Genomic DNA, 2,649 nt, shown 5'->3' with positions numbered 1-2,649 from the left:
CTAGGCTAAATGACCGTTTGGCGTACTTTGCCTTCCCCGCAGGCCCTGCGTTGTCTTGGTCATCACCTCGCTCACGTCTCTCGGCGCGCCATGCATCTCTATGACGATTAGGACTACAATCTCTAGCACCGTGGTTCCCTTGCTAACTTCCTCTACGGCCTCTGACGGCATGTCCTCTGAGCTTGGGTCTTCTATCTTGCCAGGCGTTTGAGGTCGAACCGCCCGGCCCATCATACACTGGTAAGCCAGAGAAATTGTTCTGTTGAGAGAAGTTCTGAGATCTAGGGGTAGGTCTATTGAACCCTTGTATTATAGCCGGATTAGTAACGCGGCCATTGCCTCCGGAAATAGGATCGATGAAGGCTTTGACTTCTCCGTCGGCGTAAGGATTGAGTTCTTTGAATGCTGGTAGGAAGTCCTTCATTCTCTCAGTCTCTTGTGACACTTCACGTTCTAAACGTCCATCACGTATAGCAGGGTTAGCTAGCGATCCATCAGGGAGGTGAAAGGTCATAATCACGGTTTGTACAGCCAAGTCGTAACGGAAAGCAACAGGCCAGTTTGAATTCTCTTTCTTGATAGCAAAAACGTTTTCTTTGTGTTATTTGAATTTGCTGGCTAATTTGTTCCATTTGTAGTACTGATGGTAAGCTATAAACAAGTCAAACACAACGACCCATTCTCCTCAAGTAATCTTCCATTCAAGAGGAACAGTAAGGCCAATGTAAGTGTCTTCCAGTTTTTCTTTCACAGACCGTTTACGAATAGACTGTTGAAGAAGATCCTGTCTTAACCATTGGGGGTTGAACACCAAAATTGGTATGTAGGCGTCAAGAGAGGTCATCTTGGCACCAAAGTACTTTGACAATGCTACCAAGCCATGGGATTCAATACCCTCATTGCTGAAACAGATTGTAGCAGATGTGGTGGTCTTAGTCGTACTAGCATTTTTGTCTTCTGTTTTGTCTTTGGTATCTGACAGTTCTAAAGCTTGCTTTAGAAACAAGCCAGAACGGGGTTTAGGTGTATTGTTGAGCAGAACCGGGTTGATGACGTTGCAACTGTTGTGTTGAGTTCTAGAGGGCAGGGAAGCAGGGAGGCTAGAAGTAGAAGATGGAGCAGGTATGATTTTGCTACCATTGGTTTTGTCAACAGCATTAATCCGACTGACTTCCGTGCTAGCACCTCCCGGGGTCATAGGGACCAGGGTAAAGCCTTTAGAGTTTAACCAAGATTCAATACCGTCCGGGGAGCACTTGTTGATCTGGGAGAGGATTCCGCTAGCTTGACCTTTGATGGCAGCTGCTTGACCTAGTGATGGAGGTACTACACAGCACAGAATAGAATGAAAACAAACAATTAGTTTGTGTTGTCCAGATTTCCGTTATTTGGCTCTCCACTGAGGCATCACTTGAACGTGGCATCACAATGTGGCTTTGCATACGCGGCATCACCTAGGTGGGGGGTTTAAACATTCTGAAGCTTACATGGTGTGTCATTGACATTATGCGTATTCACCACTTCTATAGAAATCAACGGGACGGAACCGGCACTTTTGGGCTGGGCTGAACCACCAGAATGTGCAATACTGGTGTTGGAGCCTTTGGATCCTTGGACTTGGGCTTTGGCGTCCTTGGTGGCCAAAGACTTCACCGTCAGTGTGTCTTTAGCGACTTGAGTGCCTAGGTTGGTGGGCGTCTCAGCACCAATTTTTTCTTTAGTCGTCACATCACCAGTGTTATTGGCTTGCAAAGCTGAAGAAGAAGCGGTAGCCGGATTAATTGGAGGCACGTTGGGTTGTGTCAACGCGGTCTCCCCGGGGGTGGGACCCTTCTTTGCACCGGCGGCCTTGCCTTTACGACCTTGTGACACGGAACCAGAGGACGCCTTATCGCCGGAAGCATCAGCAGTCGTGTTGTTTTCTTCCGTAGTTAAATCGGTAAGCTGAGTACCCGGAGGGGAATCAGAATCAGAAACACCACAGAGCCTCTCACTTATCCTCTTCACATTAGCATTAAACTGATCAATGCCGCTTGGGTTAGACATTTTTATTGCAATGAAATATCTTTATGTAGATAAAGGAACTGCAATTATGTAATGCTTTGAGAATGAGAAAATTTTCTGAGGAAAATAAGAAACTCTACTGATCAGAGGTATCCAATTCAATTCTCTCTTCTCTCAACTAAATTATTTTGTGCTTGTCTCACTTTGTAGCCTCACTATTGCTTCAAGACAGTGGCAAAATCAATCTGGAGGCAAATATGTAATCAAGCTTACTAGCTTTCAACTGAGCGGGTTTTGAGAATTCTGAGTTAAACTTACACTCAATATTAATCATTGATGTGTGTCAAGTGTCAATGGTAATTTCTAAAGAAGTTGAATGAAGTTTTGAATTATTAGATGAACAGATTTTAACAAGATTCAAACTCAAAAACAACATAAGTTGACAAACCAGGATAATCCATTCCCAACCCAAGTCAAATGATAATCAACCTATTACTGCTAAAGCTCTAGATCTCAACCTGGTTGCCTAGATGAATTGTGTACATCTGGCTGTCTTGAGGCACAATTGATATGGTGGAAATTGGGTGGAACTACTAATTATGAGTACTGGCGGGCCATAGCACTTGTTGGAAAGTGGCAAGTAAT

General features: G+C 44.6%; 1 protein-coding gene across 1 annotated transcript; it reads right to left on the bottom strand.

Moving 5' to 3' along the window:
* Positions 1-2,046, bottom strand: MELLADRAFT_59389 (uncharacterized protein; the record flags this gene model as incomplete). Its single annotated transcript, XM_007404854.1, has 3 exons — positions 1-293; positions 943-1,326; positions 1,488-2,046. 3 exons carry the CDS (start codon positions 2,044-2,046, stop codon positions 1-3), a joined length of 1,236 nt encoding a protein of 411 aa, XP_007404916.1.
* Positions 2,047-2,649: the final 603 nt, after the last annotated feature.

The sequence above is a fragment of the Melampsora larici-populina genome (genome assembly GCF_000204055.1).
Source record: "Melampsora larici-populina 98AG31 unplaced genomic scaffold MELLAscaffold_3, whole genome shotgun sequence".
NCBI lineage: Eukaryota > Fungi > Basidiomycota > Pucciniomycetes > Pucciniales > Melampsoraceae > Melampsora > Melampsora laricis-populina.
This window is presented reverse-complemented; position numbering and strand designations above follow the sequence as displayed.